General features: G+C 35.7%; 1 protein-coding gene across 1 annotated transcript in view; it reads left to right on the top strand.

The window, feature by feature from the left end:
* The window catches only part of SLC35F5 (solute carrier family 35 member F5), a 52,445-nt gene that overhangs the window by 17,899 nt on the left and 11,544 nt on the right, over positions 1 to 23,002 (top strand). The window contains exons 8-13 of the mRNA XM_065880338.1: positions 3,467 to 3,548; positions 4,292 to 4,379; positions 6,320 to 6,384; positions 9,019 to 9,123; positions 12,303 to 12,462; positions 17,037 to 17,127. Coding sequence (XP_065736410.1) covers positions 3,467 to 3,548; positions 4,292 to 4,379; positions 6,320 to 6,384; positions 9,019 to 9,123; positions 12,303 to 12,462; positions 17,037 to 17,127 — 591 coding nt within the window. The remainder of the gene's footprint in view (positions 1 to 3,466; positions 3,549 to 4,291; positions 4,380 to 6,319; positions 6,385 to 9,018; positions 9,124 to 12,302; positions 12,463 to 17,036; positions 17,128 to 23,002) is intronic.

A 23,002-nucleotide genomic window follows, 5' to 3' on the forward strand; every position in this document is an offset into this window, starting at 1 on the left:
ACCACTGTCTATCAGCAGAACTTTTTTCATCTTGCAAAACTAAAACTATACCCATTAAATGACAACTTCTCTTTCCCACCTCCCTAGCCCTTGACAGGCACCGTTCTACTTTCTGTCTCTGTGAATTTGACTGCTCTGTGCACCTCATATGAATGGAATTATACAGTATTTTTCCTTTGGTGACTGGCTTATTTCACTTAGCACAGTGTCTTTAAGGTTCATCTTTGTAGCATGTGTCAGAATATTTTTCATTTTTAAGGCTATGTAATATTCCACTGTATGTATATACCACATTTTGTTTATCCATTCATCCATTGATGTACACTTACGTTGCTTCCACCTTTAATAGTCTTTCTTGAAAAATCAACCTTAAGTAAGTTATAAGAGCAGGGAGCTGTGTTAATCTTAAGTAAAGGCATTTCTGTAGAAAGTCAGAGTAATATAGTCCAGGTATATATCTTTTTAGAAACCCAACTTCATAGAGTGATAAGCTTGGATGAGCTCTAGAGCAATGCTGTTCAATAGAAATATAATGTGCAAATGCAGGTCACATAGGTATTTTTAAATTTTCTAGTAGCCACATTAAAAAAAAGAGAGAGAAACAAATTACTTTTAATACTATATATATATATATTTTTTTTTTGATTAATTTATTTGGTTGTGTTGGGTCTTCGTTGCTACGCGCGGGCTTTCTCTAGTTGCGGCGAGTGGGGGTTACTCTTTGTTGCAGTGCGGAGCTTCTCATTGTGGTGGCTTCTCCTGTTGCGGAGCACGGGCTCTAGGCACGTGGGCTTCAGTAGTTGTGGCATGCAGGCTCAGTAGTTGTGTCTCGCGGGCTCTAGAGCACCGACTCAGTAGTTGTGGCACACGGGTTAGTTGATCCGGGGCATGTGGGATCTTCCCAGACCAGGGCTCGAACCCATGTCCCCTGTATTAGCAGGCAGATTCTTAACTACTGCGCCACCAGGGAAGTCCCTTAATACTATATTTTTATTTAACCCACTATATGTAAAACACTTCAAAATATTATCAATATAAAAATTATTGATGAGATAGTTTACATTCTTTGTACTAAAATCTTCTAAACATTTCCATTTTTAAGCATTTCAATTTCTATTTCATTTCAATTTCTGTTTCTGTTTCATTTCAATTTCAGTTTTTATTTCAATTTCTGAACACTTCAGTTCAATGTAGCCACATTTCATTTGCTTAGTAGTCACATGTGGCTAGTGGCTAATGTATTGTACATTGTAGGTCAAAAGGAGTTAATGATTACTGTATTTGCCAGTCCTTTAATTCTTGTCTCATTAGGACTTATGGTGTTTTAATTTTTTCTGTAAGATGTAATTTAGGTCATACAGGCTTTTATGCTAATTTTAAAATGAATTATCACTCATGAAATAATGAAATACTATATAAATTATTTGTGACAGCTTAATTATTAGTAAGTGGTTGTCCTCAACTCTGGAATAATGAAAGGAAACATTGTAAAGATAATTTTTACCCGAGGGCAGTTGAGATGGTCTTCTTTTGTGATGAGGCTGCCTTGGGTTTGAAAGCCAGAGAATGGAGTTTGGGTAGAGCTGGAGAATGGGAAGATCTTTCTGGAAAGAGTTCATAGCTAATGATGAGTAGTTATACTCTTTGAATTCCTGCAATCTAAGTTGTCTGTTTTTATTTCTTTATCTCACATTAGCAGAGACCAGTAAGATTGTTTGGAAAATGAGCACAGTATTTAAGTATTAAAGTGGTAAGGAAAGTGGGTCAAGAAAGCTAATTATCACCCCACAAGCATGGCCTATTCTTGTAGAGGATCTCCAAAAGATAATTAAGGGCAGAATCTTCTGCTGCTTTTTTTTTGCGGTACACGGGCCCGTCACTGTTGTGGCCTCTCCCGTTGCGGAGCACAGGCTCCGGATGCGCAGGCCCAGTGGCCATGGCTCACGGGCCCAGCCGCTCCGCGGCATGTAGGATCTTCCCAGACCGGGGCGTGAACCCATGTCCCCTGCATCGGCAGGCGGACTCCTATCCACTGCGCCACCAGGGAAGCCCTCTGCTTCTATTTTAGCACTTCAACTGCAAGCAGATTGTGGCCCCTGTTGTCATATATATTTGATATTGCCCATCTTACCAGTTGCTAACCTCATTTTCTTATTTAGATAGTCAAGTGAAATTAGGAAGTCAGAGGACTACAGATGGAATCAGAGTCTGGCTTTAGCTTTGAGTACAGTGTATACTGAATGAAGACTTCTAGACACTCAGCCATCTGCTGCCTCCTAGCAGTAAGATCTAGCTCTAAGATCATGTGTCTATACTGCTTCTTTGAAATATAAATGCTAATAACTATACTTCTCACTTAACTACAAGTTCTGAGAGATATCAAGAGATGTCCCTCCCTTAATAGAGACAAGTCATTCTCCAGTAGAATATGATTATCAAGTCAGTCTGTTTAAGTAACAGAAAACAGTTAGACAAGCAGTTAATTTACTTTGACCCAGCAATCTGCTTCTTAGTATATACTACATTAGGGGCACTCATGCATATATGCCCCAGGAGGCACATGCTAGAATATTCTTGGTAGCATTGTTTGAAATAGTCAAAAAGTGTTCATCAACAGAAAAATGGATGAGTTGTGGTAAACTGTATTAGATTATCTGATAGCAGTAAAAATAAATGAACTTTGGATGCACGCGCACACACAGACACACACACACACACACACACACACACACACACACCAGGCTTCATCAAAAGAGGTCCTATTTCTTATTCTCTAAATCAAAGTAGGCACAGGGCTGGGAATATAAGAATAACCTAGCCTAGACAAGCAAAAGGGAAAAAAGAAAAAAAATCCTCATAGCTGGAAAACTTCCTTCATTATATTCAAAGTTATGAGACCTCTTTATATTATGTCTCAAAACTGAGAATCAGAGAAACAATCACAGTTAGCCAGTAAATTCACAATTTCTTGGACACTTAAAAATTTCCAAAGTGAATATAACCTTTTGTCTATCCATCTGGCTAGTTCCATCCATCCCCTTAGGCATCACCTTGTTCAATCGATTTCTCATCATGTTATATTCATCTGTACGTATTTCAATGTTTGAGAATTCCCCCCAACCTAAATTTGATTTAGATAAACTTAATAGAGTACTATCAGTGCTTGGATAAAGCAAATTTCAATGTTGATTTGATATTAAATTTACCCTAATTTTTAAAAAAGCCTGACCAGTGCTAATTTTTAACCAACTGTTGTTAATTTCTTAAGGGAAATTGGATAGCAGAGATATTAGGTCTGATATAAATGTTTGTCTTCTTTTTGGGCCTGTGACTTTTCAGTACAAAGCAGATTTTAAAACTTATGATAGCAGTATTTAGAGGGAGAAAAAAAGGAGGGGACTATAAATTATAATGACAAATATAAAAAGTCATTTATTAGGTTTCACTTTATTTTCTATTTCTTTAGTGGTTTTTGGCAAATTTGTCATATCAAGAAGCACTTTCAGACACAAAAGTTGCTATAGTTAATATTTTGTCCTCAACTTCTGGTAAGAAATTTGTCTTCAAAATCTGTATTATAACTCGAGACCTATTTCTGATATATATGTGTACATATACATATATTTTTATCTTGTTTTAAATTATTTCATTCTTTCTAATGTGTATTGGTATAACTACTATTTAATCTTTAACTTTTGTGCCATAGCCTTGTGCTATTTATATTGCTTCCAATACTTTACAGTATTTTTTATACAACAATATATTAAAGTTTTATAGGCTGACTCTGTATTGTAGCTATCTTTCCTTTCACATATTCTTTCTAAAGATCTTTTTTTCAACCCTTTGGCTAAATGTAATTGCTTATTTCATAACTATAATTTGCCCTATGAAAGGTGTTTTATTTTTAAAATTGAATCACCTTCCAAATCTGGAAGATAAAAAAAGTATTTTTGAAGCTGTAAAAATAACTTTAGTTCACATGCTTGATTATGATGATGTCAGAATGTTACTCTGAATGCTCAGTTTAGCTCTCTTATTAGTTTTAAAATAAATAGGACTGTACTTGACCTGTACTGTTGAAATAAACATGGTTTCATTTGGAGGCTGTTTTCATGTGTGATCTCTGAACATTTCAGCCTAGGTAACCGCAGTCTTAGTCATTTAAAAATGACAAAAATTAGTTTAAAAGTTAGGTGTCTAATTAACTTATTTAAACAGTCAAGTTGGTAATAAATAATTTTGACAGTATTTAAGCTAATGTATCTTTTTTTTTATCCTTTTCTCTCCATAGGACTTTTTACCTTAATCCTTGCTGCAATGTTTCCAAGTAACAGTGGAGATAGATTTACTCTTTCTAAACTATTAGCTGTAATTTTAAGGTAAGAATATAGTGTAATAGCTAGTTTATTCTGCTTAAAAATGCAATGTTTAAAGCATTTCTGGTAATGATAGATGATAGTTTATATTATAATATACTGTATAGGCAAAGATAGATGAGGATAAAAGGTCTTAAAGGGACATTATGCTACTCAGCTCTGCATCACATCCTTGGCTAGTTTTTGAAACCTTCCTGGGGAGGGTAACTGGAGGGAGGACCCCAGAGCAGCTTTGGTTCCCGTTCACGCGACTGTGGACTGCTAAGTATTGTACTGACATTCACGTTTAACTGGATGTTAATCCTCATAAGCTCCCAAGTTTCTGTTTCCTTTTCCTAAAACAAGTTCCGCTTTTTGTTTAGTTTTCAGTTTTCACTTCTCCCACTTCTGGAAATCTAACCTGCGGTCTTATCTGATTGTCTCAGCCTCAATCTTTCGATTATTTCTGTATAAATTATCTGGCAATTTTATATTACTGTTTGTAACACAATCCATAAGTATCATTAATGACTAACTTAAATCTTTTACTTTATTTAACTTTGTATCCCTACGAGATTATAAACCCTTGAAGGTCAGAACCTTGTTTTCTACTTCTGTGTGTCATCAAAGGCCTAGCATAAAGCTTTGCTCACAGTCAATACTCAAAACAGACATGTTGGTTTGATGAAGCTGTTGTTTTTGTGAGAGAAAATCAGAAATCAGAGAAGGTAGCAGAATAATTTACCAGAAAGATTAGTGTTTCTGAACTATCAGAGCTGGGTTTGAATCAGAGCTCTGCTTTTTGCCCCTGGGCACTTGGCCTAAACTCTCTGAGAGGATTTCCTAGATGACAAAATGCTGATAATATCATCTACTACTTTGCAGTCTTGTTTTAAAGTTTGGAAGGATGTATATAGAAAGTGATTATCGTAGAGACTGGCAATTATCGTAGAGACTGGCAATCACATAAGTGGTGTTTCTCTCTTTTAGATATAAGGGTAACTTGACCATGGTAGTTTCCATGGGCAATCTGGTTGAACCAACTAATTTACCATGTAGACTATGGACACTAGGAATTTATTCTTTTTGCATGATTGGCCCATGTTTTAGCCGAACATATTTTTGCATTAGGGAAATACAGTATATTTGTCATAGGGAAGTGATGAGGTTTATCCAACTTTGTTCAAAATTCATGCCTATTTCTAACTTTTCATTGTCTTAATGAAGTAGAAAGGTACATAGAAGTAGAAAGACAGTATAAGGCTGCATGAGGACAGGAACCACATCTCTCTTGTTCATTGCTTAACCTGAAGTTTAGCTAATAAGCAACAGTTGAACGAAGGAATAACATCTTGATTTCTCTACATCCTTAACTTGGTCTTATTTTTACATTAAAATAATGGGATTAATTTAGTTATTTAAATATTTAAGGATAGTTTTACCATTAATTTTGGTTTTACCAGTGAGAGTTAGTGCCATTGCTAGGTTTATATGGGTTTTGATGTTTGTACATTGCCAAAAAAGATTGGAAGAGGGATGACAAGTTGGTTAATTTTTTCCTAATTGAAAGGCAGAAGATAGCGTAGCAGGTAAGAACACTGAACTCTGGAAGTAGACTGCCTGCGTTTCAATCCCAGCTGTGTGATTTTGGTCAAGTTACTTCATTTCTTTGTGCGTTATGTATAATTTTCTCATGTGTACAATGGGAATGATAATAATAATAATACCTTCATTATAAGGTAATATTGGGCATTTTATGTGGATTAAATGAGTTAATATAAGTATAGCACTTATACTATACCGATAATATTGTTAGATATTATTAATTAAATCATTCATTCTTTGATAGTTTTACCCAAAGTTGAGATTAGTCTTTATTACTTGTAAATAATTTTGATCTTTGAGGTTAGTCTTTTGAAGGAATTTATTATTTTACTTGTCAGTAATGACTGTTATTCTCATAGCATCGGAGGTGTTGTGCTGGTAAACCTGTCAGAGTCTGAAAAATCTGCTGGAAGAGACCCAATAGGTAAGTATCTGATTCTGCATTCTTTCTGTTAGAGTATACAAGAAAAGTTCTGTGCATGTCATCATGCATGTGCATGTCCACACACATGCGTGCATACACACACACACAGGGTGAGCACTAACAAGGCCTTTTTTTTCTTTAACTTTTCCTTTGGAAATAATGTAAAAAAATTAAAAAATATTTCACAGAACTCTCATATAGCACTCCCCCCGATTCTCGTAACTATTTACAATGTACATAACTACAGTACAGGTTTAAAAATCAGGAATTAACAGTGATTACAATAATTTTTATTTAGTCTGTAGATCCTTTTCAGATTTCACCATTTTTTCCACTAATGTTCTTTTCCTGGTCCAACATCATTTATTGCATTTAGTTGTCATGTTTCCTTAGTTTTCTTTAATCTGGAACTATCCCTCAGTCTTTTCTTGTCTTTCATAACTTTAATATTTTTGGAGGATACTGTCCACTTGTTTCGTAGAATGTCCTTCAATCTGAGTTTGTCTGATATTTCCTTATGGTTAAATTTATGTTGTACATTTTTGGCAAGAATACCATGGAAGTGATATTGTATCCTGATAAGTATATCATATCAGAAGGCACATGATGTTGATTTGTCCCATTACTGGTGACATTAATTTTAAAGTGGTGTGTCAGGTTGCTCTAGTGTAGTTACTGATTTTTCCCTTTGTAAGTAAAAATCATCTTGTAATAGATACTGAGGCTATACATATATCCTATCCATCATGCTTGTACCTGCCTGCTAATTTTGTCTTTCACTTTTGATTCTTGCCTGAAACAGTTACTACTACAGTAAACACGTCGTTTTTGATCCATTGTTTAGATTTAACAAAAGAAGGGTAATCAAAATCTAGCTTAACTGGTTTCCTTCTGGATACTTTATTTTTTATTTATTTTTAAAAATATTCATTTATTTATTTACTTGGCTGCGCTGGCTATTAGTTGAAGCATGCAGGATCTTAGTTGCAGCATGCGGAATCTTTAGTTGTGGCATGTGGGATCTTTAGTTGCAGCATGCAGGATCTAGCTCCCTGACCAGGTATTGAACCTGGGTCCCCTGCATTGGGAGCGTGGAGTCTTAACTGCTGGACCACCAGGGAAGTCCCTTCTTCTGGATACTTTCTTTAGACATTTAAAGTTCATTAAATACAACAGTGCTTTCTAAACTATTCCTGGTTACTGCCCAGGGAGCTGTGTCTTGAACTGCCTTACCTCTTTCTCACCCAGAGCAGATCTGTATGTGTAAAACAATATGTATATTTGTTGTGTGTGTGTGAGAGATTTTGTTGACAGGCTTTCCCTTTGCTTTTTAAAAATAGTTTAGTAGTAATAGTAATAATAAATAGATTTAATGAAATACTGGACTTTTGGATAATTGATTAAAGTATTGAATATGGTCACCAGGCAGATAGCACCTTTAACAGCTGTTTTTATTGTTTGTTTGTTTCGGTTTTTTGCGGTACGCGGGCCTCTCACTGCTGTGGCCTCTCCCGTTGCGGAGCACAGGCTCTGGACACGCAGGCTCAGCGGCCATGGCTCATGGGCCCAGCCGCTCCACGGCATGTGGGATCTTCCCGGACCGGGGCACGAACCCGTGTCCCCTGCATCAGCAGGCAGACTCTCAACCACTGCGCCACCAGGGAAGCCCTATACAGCTGCTTTTAAAGGCTTACTTAAATGTTCTTGCGAGTTAATATATTAAAGAGAATCCATATTTATTATGCAGGTACTGTGAGCCCTACATTATGTTAGATATTTTAGAACATTAAAAAGTATACATTATGTGTTTACAGTTGTCAAGGAGTTTTTGATTTTAATCAATAATATATGATTAACAAAATAAAGCCCCTAGAGAATAAAATAACACTATATTTAACTATAGTAAGTATTACATTATCTAAAATAGAACACAAGGATGGAAATTCAGTGGAGTAGAAAGAGGATGCTTGGTGGCAGTGGTGGGACTTTAATAGGGTCTTCAAAATGGTGGTAGAGGGCTTCCCTGGTGGTGCAGTGGTTGAGAGTCCGCCTGCCGATGCAGGGGACACGGGTTCGTGCTCCGGTCCAGGAAGATCCCGCATGCCACGGAGCGGCTGGGCCCGTGAGCCATGGCCGCTGAGGCGGCGCATCCGGAGCCTGTGCTCCGCAACGGGAGAGGCCACAACAACAGTGAGAGGCCCGCATACCACAAAAAAAAAAAAAATGGTGGTAGAATGTATATTAAAAATTATACATAGCAGTGGGGAGAACAATATAAACAACAGCTTAGAGAGGGAAGGAAGCCTTGTTAAGTTGGCTGTGTCACGTGTCATAATTGCTTATGTAGGGGACAATATGAAGTATGCATTTCAAAATTAAATACCAAAAAGTTGGTAATATAACATGTATAACATTGGTTAGATCATTGAGGTGAATGTTTTTGCATTTATTTGTTTATACTTTAAACTCTTTCCTATATTCCTGGAGGCCATGGATAAGGTGGGTTATGCTTTATCTTTTCATATTTGAATACTGATTTCTTGAAATAGGAGCTGACTGTGTCAGATTTTAAATAAGTGTGTGGTAAATGAGTTAATGAACAGATGCTTTAAATTATTATCTTGATTTTTACAGGTTCCATTTGGTCTCTTGTTGGAGCCCTGCTCTATGCTGTCTATATCGTTATGATCAAGAGAAAAGTAGACAGAGAAGATAAATTGGATATTCCAATGTTCTTTGGTAAGACTATGTTTAACTTGTGAGGCTATTTACTCTGAATGATTAACTTAGGGTTTTCATTTTTGTTTTTTGGAGGGAATAGGGAAGTCTTCCTCCCCACTCCCCCATATGATTCTTTAAAACCATTAGATTTTAAAGATTATGAAGTCCAATCTCAATGTTTTTCTCTTACCTTGTTCTGCATAGTTGTGCACCTGTGAGGAAACGCTCATTCCCTCAGTGTGAGGTAAAGACATTCCTTCTAACACCTTTTTCAAATTAATGTCTTCAGCCTGTGAATCAGATATTTTCCTCACTGATATGACAGGTTATGCTGTTATAAGTATGTGAGTGTATGCCTGTTGTATTATGCATTTTGCCTTTTTTGAAGTGTAAGATTGGGGAAACTGCCCCAAAATGATACGTATAATACTGTTTCAGTCTATGTACTTGTTTTTACTAAAAATTGTAGGTCTTTTGAAGGTTTTCCATTTGCACTTTAAGACTCAGATTCTTTTATGACATAGATTTTCAAATTATCCAGTTATAGTTTCTGGCATCAATTCTTAATTTTGGTAAATGCCTAATATGATTTATAAATTCTCCTTTGCCTGAAATCAGCTCAGTAAAGAACTTGTGATATCTAGGATTGCAAAAGAAGAACACATTGACAAGATATCTTACAAAAGATATCTGAATATCAATAGATAAAGAAGCATGGTGATGAGAATTCCAAGTGCGGCTTACAGGGAACCAGGACATGGACTCTAGCTGTTATAACTTCATGTATCTCATACTCATCTGAAAATGAGAAGATTGGGCTAGGTTAGTAGCTGATTTACGGAGGATCCTGGGAAGGTTGGAAGGAGGTGGCATTGCACGTGTGAGTCTGGTTCTCAGACTCCTTTGCTGCTTCTGCTGGAGCAATTCTGCTTTGTTGGTTTTTTAGCATTATAATTTAATTTGTAGAAATGATTTTTCTGCTAAAAATAGTTTGTATATCTTCACCTAAAAATGAACAAAAATAAAACCTTTGAAAAGCCGCTAGACTGGGTGATCACTCAAGTTCCTTTCAAGTAGAGAATTCAATAAGTATACTTTAAACATGAAGATAATTTTAATGATGTCTTATTTTAAAGTCATAGAAAATTCCATCTGGAATGGATTAAAATGTTAATGTTTTACAGTGTTTTTTTTTAAGATTGGCAGCTTTCAAGAAAAATTGCTTATTTACTCTTATTGGAGAGTAGTAACAGACATATAACTTGGTTAATCTTCATATGTGCCATGATATGGAAAGCAATATGAATTTGACATGGGCTTTAGAATAGATAGGATTGGAGAAGTAGTAGTTAGGGTTGGGACGTGGAGGGTTCTTTCAGCACTGGGATGTGAGCAGAGCATAGCAGGGAACAGTGAATAGGTCCATTGTGCTGGAGTGTTCACTTTAGGGAAGAGCAGAAGTGCATGTGGCTGCCTTCTGGAGGGTCTAGAGAACAGGTGAAGTGATTTGGATCTTTGATCTCTAGATCCAAAAGTTGTTACTAAATGTGGGTTTTCATAGGTTTCATAGTTCAGGGAACAGAAAAGAGATTTGGTTCTTGATAATGCCAAATTTTGCTGTTTTAATTAGAACAACTTTTTAATACTATACAAGCCTTCTGTACGTGTGTTGTTTTGTTCCTTTTTATTTTTATCACTAGATGTCTTAACTTGGGTTTCCTAGAAGCAGGGTATGAGACGGGGATTTGGTGCGGGAGATCCATCGAAGGGGTGCTCTGCAGGAAAGACTGGCAAGGGCGTGAGAGGAGAAGAATAGAGAAGGGGAGAGAACCACGCGATCTCTGGTACAGTTGAGGCGTGGCCCAGCTCATTGCAGGTCCCTGGGCAGGGAGCACAGTGGGAGCAGGTAATGTGTCTAGGCACTCCTCAGAGCTGTCCTGGCCTAGAGCCATTAGGATTTGGCTGCGCAGGGTGTGGAGTGGGGAGGGGTGGGGACTTCCAGGGAAAGGCAGACTTGGTCGCTATCCAAGACAGTCCTTCAGAGAAGGCAGGTCTTGTGAGTCTTCAGCAGCAGATGAGAGTAGGTGCTCCAGCCCTATTAAGATTTAACTAGGCATCCTGAATACTAGTTTATTATTTAGCAGCAAATATAAAATACATACCTACTGTAATTTAATTTTCTTTTAGGAAAGCTCTATAGTTACCTCTGGATCTCGTAGTGGAATTGTGGTGTTAAACTATATACAAAGTCCAATAAAAACTACTATAAGATTATAATATTTTTTTCTTTACATACACATGTTGTAGTCTTATATAAGCTTACGTTTCTATAATAATAATAGCTAGCCTTTATTAACTATTTACTCCATGCCATGTACTGTGTTGTATTTTATGTTTGTCTAATCTTCCTAGTAACCTAATTAAATATTGTTTTACACTTATAGATTGGAAAACTGAGGTTTACAAGAGGTTGAGCATCTTGCCTAAAGTTTGCCTAAAGATTACAGTACTAGTGAATGGTAGAGCTGGGATTGGAACCCAGGGCAATCAGACTGCAGAGCACACACTTAACCACTAAATATTATAGCCTTCCTTTACACATAGTCCATGCTTAGTTCATACTTGAATAGCTATTGGCATATGTGTGTAATCTCACAGACTAGCTTATGAGCTCTTGGGAAGGCGGGAAGCAAAAATTTTATCTTTTTAGGGGACCCTCCTCCATTATTCCTAGCATAGCACGGGTGCTTTAAACATAAATGTGATTCGAATCAGAGAGTAAACCGTCTAGTTCCTCTTAATAATTTAGGCTGAATACACACACACATACACGCACCAGTTATTCCTTTAAGTTCTAGGACATTACATTATTATAATCTAAGATTAGCAACCCTTCTTTCTGAATTGTTCTAAGTGGTTTGTTCTGCAGTAGTTGCTCCATACAGTGGGATAGTTGAACCTTGAAGACTCAGTGATCACCAGTTGCTTGATAAAGTTTCTTCTTGTGTTGATCTCTCCATAAGACTTACTTAAAAACAAAAGTAACAGGAAAAAGAAAAAGTAACAGAAATTTCAGTTAAGGAAACCTGTTGAAGCCCTTTGTGCAAAATCTAACGTTTTCTTATTGTAGAGTTATAAGTTTGGAAAATTGAAATAAATCACAGTTACTAACTTTTCTCTCTTTTATACATGTTTAGGTTTTGTAGGTCTCTTTAATCTGCTGCTCTTATGGCCAGGTTTCTTTTTACTTCATTATACTGGATTTGAGGACTTTGAGTTTCCCAATAAAGTAGTATTAATGTGCATTATCATTAATGGCCTTATTGGAACAGTGCTCTCAGAGTTCCTGTGGTTGTGGTATGTACTGTTTATTACCCTATGATTTATTAGTTATGAGTTTATTGACTTTTGGCTAGTTTAAGCATTTCTATTTCTTCTGTCTTCTGATGGCCCTTCCTGTGCACCTTCCCACCCCACACACTTATAGCTTAATACAGTAACCCCATTAGAGCAGGAACTGTGTTTTGTTTTTTTTAATTTCTGTGTACCCATTGCATAGAGTAGTGGCTTGCACATAGAAGGAGCTCGTGAATTTTGCTGAACAAATAAATGAATATGAATGATCTGAATTTATAGAATGTTTTAGAAAGTAGAGTGTTATGCTAATTAAAGGCATCATTATCTAATGGACAGTCACACTTAGGAGATGTGTATCCCAGGTATGAATACATGAATTCTAAGTGAGAATCTGGGGACTTTGCTTATTCAGACTTTGGAATGTCTGTTTGGTTGCTCATAGACTTTTTTGTTTTGTTTATTCTCAGGACTTTTCATATGAGTGAGGCAGATATATAAACCCTAAGCTCTGATTAACTTGAGATTTTAACGTAGTTTGATATGTTGTAATATCAACTATGTTGATATATGATAATAATCTTAAAATAGTTTGACAGCAGTATCATATATGGAGTTTAAGAAAACTTCAAATAGAGAGCTTAATACTTACTTCTGTTTCCATCTAATACGAACTTAAAAAGAAACACAAATTGTAACCTAAACTCCTAAATGTATTTTATTATATGCCATTTAAGACTACTGACTAGTTTTCCCTTGCAAAAGACTGTAACAAAAATAGCCTTTTCCATCAAGTCTTCCTTAATGCTCTGCCTACATTTCTTTCCCCTCTCCAATTAAGGAAATATCTTTATTTTCTTGATATCCTCTGTACTCACTCCCTTTCGTGTAGTACTTAAAGATTTACTTTGTATGTAGTAATTTGTGTAATTAAATTCCTTTGCTGATCTAAAACTCTTTGGTATTAAAATCTGCTCATTTTGTACAAATTATTTGAGGTGCTCATTTTTTTTAACCAAAAAGAATTATATATTTTATTTTATATATTAATATATACCATATGTCTCATTCTTTTGTCCTATCACTTCTTTTGTTCTATCATTTCTCTTGCCTCTTTCCACTCTTGGTTCTGGGCAGATGAAACTGCTTACTGGTAGTGTTTTGATTGAACTTAGTTGCACCATAAGGAATTGTTGATCTTAAACCATTTTTGATGGCAGTTTCATAGGGTTCAACCCGGTGAACCATATGCTTTAAACAATTATGCACTCACTGTATTTTAACAGAAGTTTGTACTCCCTACTTTTCTAAGTTTAGCTTAGATTAGAAAATTTCAAAGCAAGGAGTTTTTACATATTTGAAAGAAGTAATTTAAAAAAATTTTTGGATATTAGACGAGAGAAAGGTTTAGTTAGTATGGTTCGTATTACATTGAGACTCATAATAAACATGGACTATACCATAAATTTACAAATATTAAAATACTCATTTATCGAGAGAGTTATTTTTAATAAATATATACACTAGAGTTTCATTATGTCAGCAGATTTTAATGTAGGCTTTGGGGTTGAATGAATGAGTTGTGACATATGTAATCTCTCTATTATGTGAGCTTTCCTGAGTTTGCTCCCTTGGAAAATTTTATAGCTAAATAATAAATAACATGTTTTGAAATATTTTTATTCTTTTTGTGTTTAACTTTTTTTAAATTAAGAGAGTAATCCATACAAAAGTGTACAAAATGGATTACAATGAAAAGGTAATCTCCCTTCTGCCCCACATTTTCATTTCTTTTCCCCAGAGGCAACCACTATTAACTTCTAAGCCTTCTGCAAAATTGTCTGTATATACAGAAGTGTGTTATCAGTCTCTTAATCCTCCCCACTCCAATTTGTTTTATTTTTAACATGCAAACTATGGATATCATTCTGTACACAAATTACTGTCTTGTAAATCTTTACGTATCAGCCACTAGATTCATTTTTTTAAAGCCTATGTAGTACTCTAATCTGTTATGCTCCAATCTGTTATGTAACATAATGCATAGAACATAATGTGTTTTACCAGTTCCTTCTTGAGAGACATTTTAGTTTGTAGTCTTCTGCTATGTAAATAATATGGCATTGAACATCCTCATATATGTTTTTGCATATACATGTAAGTATTCTATAGGATAAATACTGAAAAGACTGAATCAAGCATGTAGACTTTTTATTTTTTCTGCGGTACGCGGGCCTCTCACTGCTGTGGCCTCTCCCGCTGCGGAGCACAGGCTCTGGACGCGCAGGCCCAGCGGCCATGGCTCATGGGCCCAGCCGCTCCGCGGCACATGGGATCCTCCCGGACCGGGGCACGAACCCGTGTCCCCTGCATCGGCAGGCGGACTCTCAACCACTGCGCCACTAGGGAAGCCCCAAACGTGTAGACTTGATTTTGAGAGAATTGCAAAGTTATTCTCTACAGAAGGAACACAATGTATATTCCCAACTGTGTATATGAGTGTTTATTGTTGACTAAACTGGACACTCAGGATCATACATTATGATCAAAGCTATGTTTATCCTTACCTGGGGTGGATTTTTCAGGACCTCAAAAAGGTTTATTTTTCAGATATACTTCTGCACTCAAGCATTTAAGAGTACTTATGGTTACAGCTCAAAAGCAGTAAGTTAGTCAGTAATGAAACAAACTTCATATCCCTTCAATTCTCTGTGTTGTTGGTAATTCAAAACAATTATAAGGAGCATATCTATATATTTTATACCTTTTTAGATCATTAAAAATAGTTAAATCAGAAGTCATAACCTTCGCGTATATGATGATTTCTTTCTAGGAAGGCAAGATTATTGTATGTTTAACTATAAACAGACAACAAACTTCAGCATATATAATCAGGTGCTGAGTAGTATACTAAAGATTTAGAAGTGCAGTTGTGAATTTTTTGGAAATTAAAGATGTGTACTTGTCACTCATTGTTTATTGGAAAAAAACTTTTTTAAGTGCACTGTTAACTCCATATATTGTACTGCTAGTATAGATGTGAGATTATCCACCTAGTCCTCTGTCTTAGCATTTCCTGGAGCATGTTGAATGAATAATAGATCAAATGGGGAATTCCCTGGTGGTCTGGTGGTTAGGACTCTGCGCTTCCACTGCAGGGGGCACAGGTTCGATCCCTGGTTAGGGAACTAAGATCCTGCGTGCCGCGTGCCTCGGCCAAAAAATAAATAAGTAAATTAATTAATTAAAAAAAATAAATCAGATGTATTCAGCCATCAGCTAAATTGGGAAAAGCTGGTATAAGTCAAACAGGGTTTTTCATACTTCATCTCAGACTCAGTGTGATTCTACTTTGCATTATAAATCTCTAAGAACATATACTGCATTAAAAAAAAAACAACAAGAGAATTCCCTGGTGGTCCAGTGGTTAGGACTCAGCGCTTTCACTGCGGGGGCCCCGGTTTGATTCCTGGTCCTGGAACTAAGATCCCGCCTGCAAGTCTTGCAGTGTGGCCAATAAATTAATTAATTTAAAAAATTTTTAATTAAGAAAAATGATATTTGATCCCTGAACCCTCTTTTCACAGATCAGCTCATGAATAGTGGACTAGCGCTTGAGTTTTCTTTACCACATCAATAAGAACTAATTGTCCAGCCTCTGGTGAATACTTCAAGTGAAACTTTATCAAGAGATAGCCTCTTTTATTGTAGGACAGCATTGTTAATCCTAACATATACTGAGCTAGAATTTACTTGCCTATAATTTCCATGGGTCTGTAGTCCTAATTATATACATTATGGTTTTATCTTGGCCTATAATTCATTTTCTTCTTATATACCCAAATATCTATTCAATATAATGCTTTCCTTCATTTTTTTCCTTCAACTATATAAAATTATATGCAATTGGTATGTCAAAATTTGATACCAACATTGATAGTTCAAGGTGAAAATAAAATGAAGAGCTTAGGTTTTGGTTAGGACAATTGCTCGAAAAATGTAAAACCACAAGGAAATATCCCTGAAAAATACTCAAGTTATTTTTTTCCGATATTAAGCCAAATCAAAAGAGCAGCACACATCTAAAGACTACTTTAGTTTTTAATGAGGGTGAGATATTTTTGCTTTAATGACCGACCCACCTGTTGGCTTATCACTTTGTTAAAGTCTGTGTTATGAGGTATTGTCCTGAAATTTTAATATAGCTGTTTCCTTTGTTAGTTGAGTATCATTATCACAAAACTATAACAACTCTTTTGACAGTTTTATTAAAAATGTTAATAAAATATAAGCTATACATCAAAAGTTGAATAACGTCTGTAAGCAGATCTAGAAAATAGCATAAAGTCTTTTGAAATCAGTATACTTATATATTGGATTTTTAATACTTGAAGATAAACTGTAAGAATGATCTTAGTAACTTTATTTTTCATTATGTCTTAGTCCATCCTGAGCTTTTATTTTTGCTCCTGATCTCTCTTGCCTATGTTGTAAGATAGATAGTTTTTGATCATTGTTTTTCTTTGGTTCTTTTACTTTTTTGATATGGAAATGTATATTTTCTTTTTTCTTTTTAGGGGCTGCTTTCTTACCTCATCACTGATAGGCACACTTGCACTAAGCCTTACAATACCTCTGTCCATAATAGCTGACATGTGTATGCAAAAGGTAAGGCAAACTATTTATTAGATATTTTAAGTGTATTACTAAAACAGAGCTAATGAAAGGTAAGGAATGTGACTAAATTTTAAAGATGACCATGAATAATACTTGATGCCTTCTCTTCCAAGCTGTTTTACTACAAAGAGATATAAAAAGTACCAAAGAAATGGGTAATGTGTTACATTTTCTAGCCTTTCAATATTTTTCCTTAATTTCTAAATTAAGGGCAGTGTCTTTATATATAGTTCTCCAGTTTTGGAGCTGATTATGTTCCAGATGTTCTTTGGTGAGTCAGTGGTATGGAATAGGGGATATAGTTTACTCATATAAATAGTAGTGTTTTGATTTCTGACATAGACTCCAAAGGTTTCTTAACACTATGTTAATACTCCCATAGATGTGAGAGGCACAGGAATAACGTCGTTTCTCAGTGATTGCTCATTTCTGTCTGGACTCACCAGGGCGGGTGCTGCTTTCCTCGTCTGTGAGGTCCTGGTCTGAATGTGAGGGTTCTTTTGATAAATGCTGGCCGTGATAACATTGCAGAAAAGAGAATTGGGGTGGAGAGTCTCTCCCAGCAGCCCAAAGGGAGAAGTTTCTTTAGTGCTTCTAGGGGTACTAGGGAGAAAAAGATGTGCCACTGGCTCACACTAAAAGATGTGTAGCCTTTTATCACTCAGTTCAATATTTGTAAGCTTCTAATGCCAATATTAAGTAACAAAACGATGTGTGTGTGTGGTTTGGTTTAATACAATTTGAAGAAGAAATACTTGAAAGCCCAAAGGCTTATAATGCGTAGAAGTTAAGATCAGATTTTTATTTTTCTTTAGATCTTCATGCAGTTTTTAGGATAAAGGCAAAATACTCTCAGTGATATGTATCCTCTTTATTTAAAAAAACAATTCTGTGGTATTTAATTTTGTTTTATGGTTTAATAAATTCTAATTTATCTGTCATGGTTAAGAATGGAAATCTTTGTAATTGAGAATTACTTATCTTACATATACCATGCATTTTCAAAAACTATGAATATTATAAAATATATGTAACACTAAAGTCATACATCATTAAATCCTTTTATAGATTTAAATAATATCCAGGTCTTTCCACATCTCAGGGTCATAATCTTGAATATCAACCAAAATTATTCTAGTGAAACTAGGGAAGTGCTGCTTATTAGAGGATTTTGGTAGATTGCTGTATAAATGAACCTTACCATACTGATACTTTGAAAACATCGGCTTTTTTGCAGATTTGAAAAATAAAAATTGAAGGTTAATTTTACTTTTGAATTTTTTAAAAAGAACTGTAACAGCGGATTTAATTTGATTAAATGATTATGTCATTTGTTCAAATATTTTAAGATGAAGGCAAAACACAAGGGAAAAATGTGTGTATATATAATAGATTAGAAAAACATACCAACAGTCATTTCTTGATTGTCTTTGCATCAAGATTAGGGAATCAGTTAAATGAGTAGGCTGGGCCTTTGGTGGGAATTGAGGGCAGGGAGATACCTTCTGGTAAAAGTAGCAGGGTATGCCCCAGACCTGTAATAGAAACATGGTAGGAGAAACCTACTTTCCTGGGGTTTTTTTTTGTTCTAATATCCAAGCATATTTATATATAGTTTCTGAAATTTTAGCATTTATCAACTTTATTTATTGAGCTTAAAATGTATATTTTTTTTAACCTATTGATATTTGGTATAATAGGAAGCATCCCTGATTGTTTTCAGGTTTATATTCAGATATATTCAGGAGTTAGACTCTTTTTGTTTACTTAGGCAGTTTTCATTGTTAATAAATGTCTTCATTTTAAAAAAATTGTCTTCATAGCTTGTTGGAAATCAAATTAAAGGTTTTTTTAAATTATTCAGCAGCATATAAATAACTGCATTGTTAAAAGTGAACTTTGCCTTTAAAAGTCTAGTTTTACTTACCTTTATAAAGTTTGCTTTTTTCAGTTCTAAAATAGGGTTTTTAGTTGAATATTCATGAAATCATTCTATCAACTATATCTGCATTTTTAACTCTCATTAGTCAGAAGTTCTTTATACTTTTTCCTTTCTTCGGTCATTTAAGTTCATCATGGTTTTTCTAGATTATTAAATATTCTGGCAAATATTCCAAGAATATGTTATACCAATACTTTGATAACAGTGTGAAGGCTTTTTAGTACTTGCTGCTGGGTGTTCTTATCCTGACTCAGCCTGTGTGTGTGTACCGTACAAGCAGAACGTGCATGTTAAAAGTTGTCAGTGGTTTTTCTTGTGTTACCCATTATGAGTCCCTCATAAAAGAAACCATTATTCTCACAAAACCCCTTTACTCTGACTAATGGGTGGTATGAAATGGAATAGTATATGTTTTCCACAAGAGGGAGTCTTGCCTTTGATTCTTAGCCTCATTTTTTTTAATGCTTAGAGAGGGCAAGCAATTTTTCTTCCCTATTTTAAAGATAGGAGTTACTGTTTTTGTCATTATTTTGAAAGCAAACCACCAGTGTGTTGCAGCTGAGTCTCAATAGTTAATCAGTGCAGGCTCTTTTTAGTGATTGTTTTTGATCCTTAGTTGAATCTAGATGGTAAAGGAAAGAATGATTTTTTTGTTTTGTTTTGGTAACTTTATGGTGTCTCATTTTTAATTTTCTTGATGACCCTGATAAAATGATGGATTGGAGGGTCAGGCTTGGCGATCTGAGGGCTCCTCACCCCTGAAAGTATTTCTCTTTGTGATCTTTTTTTTTTTTTTTTAAACATCTTTATTGGGGTATAATTGCTTTACAATGGTGTGTTAGTTTCTGCTTTATAACAAAGTGAATCAGCTATACATATACATATGTTCCCATATGTCTTCCCTCTTGAGTCTCCCTCCCTCCCACTCTCCCCATCCCACACTTCCAGGCTGTCACAAAGCACCGAGCTAATATCCCTGTGCCTTGCGGCTGCTTCCCCCCAGCTATCTACCTTACTACATTTGTTAGTGTGTATATGTCCATGACTCTCTCTCGCCCTGTCAAAACTCACCCTTCCCCCTCCCCATATCCTCAAGTCCGTTCTCCAGTAGGTCTGCGTCTTTATTCCTATCTTACCCCTAGGTTCTTCATGACATTTTTTTCCCTTAAATTCCATATATATGTGTTAGCATACGGTATTTGTCTTTTTCTTTCTGACTTACTTCACTCTGTATGACAGACTCTAGGTCTATCCATCTCATTACAAATAGCTCAATTTCATTTCTTTTTAAGGCTGAGTAATATTCCATTGTGTATATGTGCCACATCTTCTTTATCCATTCATCCGATGATGGGCGCCTAGGTTGTTTCCATGTCCTGGCTATTGTAAATAGAGCTGCAATGAACATTTTGGTACATGACTCTTTTTGAATTTTGGTTTTCTCAGGGTATATGCCAAGTAGTGGGATTGCTGGGTCATATGGTAATTCTATTTGTAGTTTTTTAAGGAACCTCCATACTGTTCTCCACAGTGGCTGAACCAATTCACATTCCCACCAGCAGTGCAAGAGTGTCCCCTTTTCTCCACACCCTCTCCAGCATTTATTGTTTCTAGATTTTTTGATGATGGCCATTCTGACTGGTGTGAGATGATATCTCATTGTAGTTTTGATTTGCATTTCTCTAATGATTAATGATGTTGAGCATTCTTTCATGTGTTTGTTGGCATTCTGTATATCTTCTTTGGAGAAATGTCTATTTAGGTCTTCTGCCCATTTTTGGATGGGGTTGTTTGTTTTTTTGTTATTGAGCTGCATGAGCTGCTTGTAAATTTTGGAGATTAATCCTTTGTCAGTTGCTTCATTTGCAAATGTTTTCTCCCATTCTGAGGGTTGTCTTTTGGTCTTGGTTATGGTTTCCTTTGCTGTGCAAAAGCTTTGAAGTTTCATTAGGTCCCATTTGTTTATTTTTGTTTCTATTTCCATTACTCTAGGAGGTGGGTCAGAAAGGATCTTGCTGTGATTTATGTCATAGAGTGTTCTTCCTATGTTTTCTTCTAAGAGTTTGATAGTTTCTGGCCTTACATGTAGGTCTTTAATCCATTTTGAGCTTATTTTTGTGTATGGTGTTAGGGAGTGATCTAATCTCATACTTTTACATGTACCTGTCCAGTTTTCCCAGCACCATTTATTGAAGAGGCTGTCCTTTCTCCACTGTACATTCCTGCCTCCTTTATCAAAGATAAGGTGTCCATATGTGCGTGGGTTTATCTCTGGGCTTTCTATCCTGTTCCACTGATCTATCTTTCTGTTTTTCTGCCAGTACCATACTGTCTTGATTACTGTTGCTTTGTAATATAGTCTAAAGTCAGGGAGCCTTATTCCTCCAGCTCCTTTTTTCGTTCTCAAGATTGCTTTGGCTATTCGGGGTCTTTTGTGTTTCCATACAAATTGCGAAATTTTTTGTTCTAGTTCTGTGAAAAATGCCAGTGGTAGTTTGATAGGGATTGCATTGAATCTGTAGATTGCTTTGGGTAGTAGAGTCATTTTCACAATGTTGATTCTTCCCATCCAAGAACATGGTATATCTCTCCATCTATTTGTATCATCTTTAATTTCTTTCATCAGTGTCTTATAATTTTCTGCATACAGGTCTTTCGTATCCTTAGGTAGGTTTATTCCTAGATATTTTATTCTTTTTGTTGCAATGGTAAATGGGAGTGTTTTCTTGATTTCACTTTCAGATTTTTCATCATTAGTATATAGGAATGCCAGAGATTTCTGTGCATTAATTTTGTATCCTGCTACTTTACCAAATTCATTGATTAGCTCTAGTAGTTTTCTGGTAGCATCTTTAGGATTCTCTATGTATAGTATCATGTCATCTGCAAACAGTGACAGCTTTACTTCTTCTTTTCCGATTTGGATTCCTTTTATTTCCTTTTCTTCTCTGATTGCTGTGGCTAAAACTTCCAAAACTATGTTGAATAAGAGTGGTGAGAGTGGGCAACCTTGTCTTGTTCCTGATCTTAGTGGAAATGCTTTCAGTTTTTCACCATTGAGGATGATGTTTGCTGTGGGCTTGTCATATATGGCTTTTATTATGTTTAGGAAAGTTCCCTCTATGCCTACTTTCTGGAGGGTTTTTATCATAAATGGGTGTTGAATTTTGTCGAAAGCTTTCTCTGCATCTATTGAGATGATCATATGGTTTTTCTCCTTCAATTTGTTAATATGGTTTATCACATTGATAGATTTGCGTATATTGAAGAATCCTTGCATTCCTGGAATAAACCCCACTTGATCATGGTGTATGATCCTTTTAATGTGCTTTTGGATTCTGTTTGCTAGTATTTTGTTGAGGATTTTTGCATCTATGTTCATCAGTGATATTGGCCTGTAGTTTTCTTTCTTTGTGACATCCTTGTCTGGTTTTGGTATCAAGGTGATGGTGGCCTCGTAGAAGGAATTTGGGTGTGTTCCTCCCTCTGCTATATTTTGGAAGAGTTTGAGAAGGATAGGTGTTAGCTCTTCTCTAAACGTTTGATAGAATTCACCTGTGAAGCCATCTGGTCCTGGGCTTTTGTTTGTTGGAAGGTTTTTAATCACAGTTTCAATTTCAGTGCTTGTGATTGGTCTGTTCATATTTTCTATTTCTTCCTGATTCAGTCTTGGCAGGTTGTGCATTTCTAAGAATTTGTCCATTTCTTCCAGATTGTCCATTTTATTGGCATAGAGTTGCTTGTAGTAATCTCTCATGATTTTTTTTATTTCTGCAGTGTCAGTTGTTACTTCTCCTTTTTCATTTCTAATTCTATTGATTTGAGTCTTCTCCCTTTTTTTCTTGATGAGTCTGGCTAGTGGTTTATCTATTTTGTTTATCTTCTCAAAGAACCAGCTTTTAGTTTTATTGATCTTTGCTATTG

The sequence above is a fragment of the Phocoena phocoena genome, chromosome 7 (genome assembly GCF_963924675.1).
Source record: "Phocoena phocoena chromosome 7, mPhoPho1.1, whole genome shotgun sequence".
Lineage (NCBI taxonomy): Eukaryota > Metazoa > Chordata > Mammalia > Artiodactyla > Phocoenidae > Phocoena > Phocoena phocoena.